Consider the following 309-nt stretch of genomic DNA (forward strand, 5'->3'; position numbering starts at 1 on the left):
CTCCCGGGCCCCCTGACCCCAAGCAACCCCGCTCTCAAGGTCAAGAGCAATTTTGGAAACCGCATCTATTTTTTTTTACCTCCCCCCTCTTCTGAAAATCCTCCTGCAAGTCGGCCAGGCTGGGCTACCCAGAGCCAGAGGGGTTGTGGATGCTGAGCTGGCATACCACGACCCACGCAGGGATGCGAAGGCAGCCGGGGGCTTTCCTACCTCCCGGAGCTCCTTGGCCACCTCCTTGAGCTCCTGTAAGATGCCTTCCAGTTGCCCGATCACCATTTTCATACGATTCCGGATCCTTTCCCGTTCACA

At 57.6% G+C, this 309-nt stretch overlaps 1 protein-coding gene across 1 annotated transcript in view; it reads right to left on the bottom strand.

Moving 5' to 3' along the window:
* Positions 1 to 309, bottom strand: part of LOC103772900 (chromosome unknown open reading frame, human C15orf59) — a gene marked incomplete at its 3' end in the record, with an annotated part of 8,640 nt that overhangs the window by 8,164 nt on the left and 167 nt on the right. Inside the window, exon 2 of the mRNA XM_008940245.1 lies at positions 211 to 309. Within this exon, the coding sequence (XP_008938493.1) occupies positions 211 to 309 (99 nt within the window). The remainder of the gene's footprint in view (positions 1 to 210) is intronic.

Source organism: Merops nubicus, unplaced genomic scaffold (genome assembly GCF_000691845.1).
Source record: "Merops nubicus isolate BGI_N331 unplaced genomic scaffold, ASM69184v1 scaffold41925, whole genome shotgun sequence".
NCBI classification, from domain to species: domain Eukaryota; kingdom Metazoa; phylum Chordata; class Aves; order Coraciiformes; family Meropidae; genus Merops; species Merops nubicus.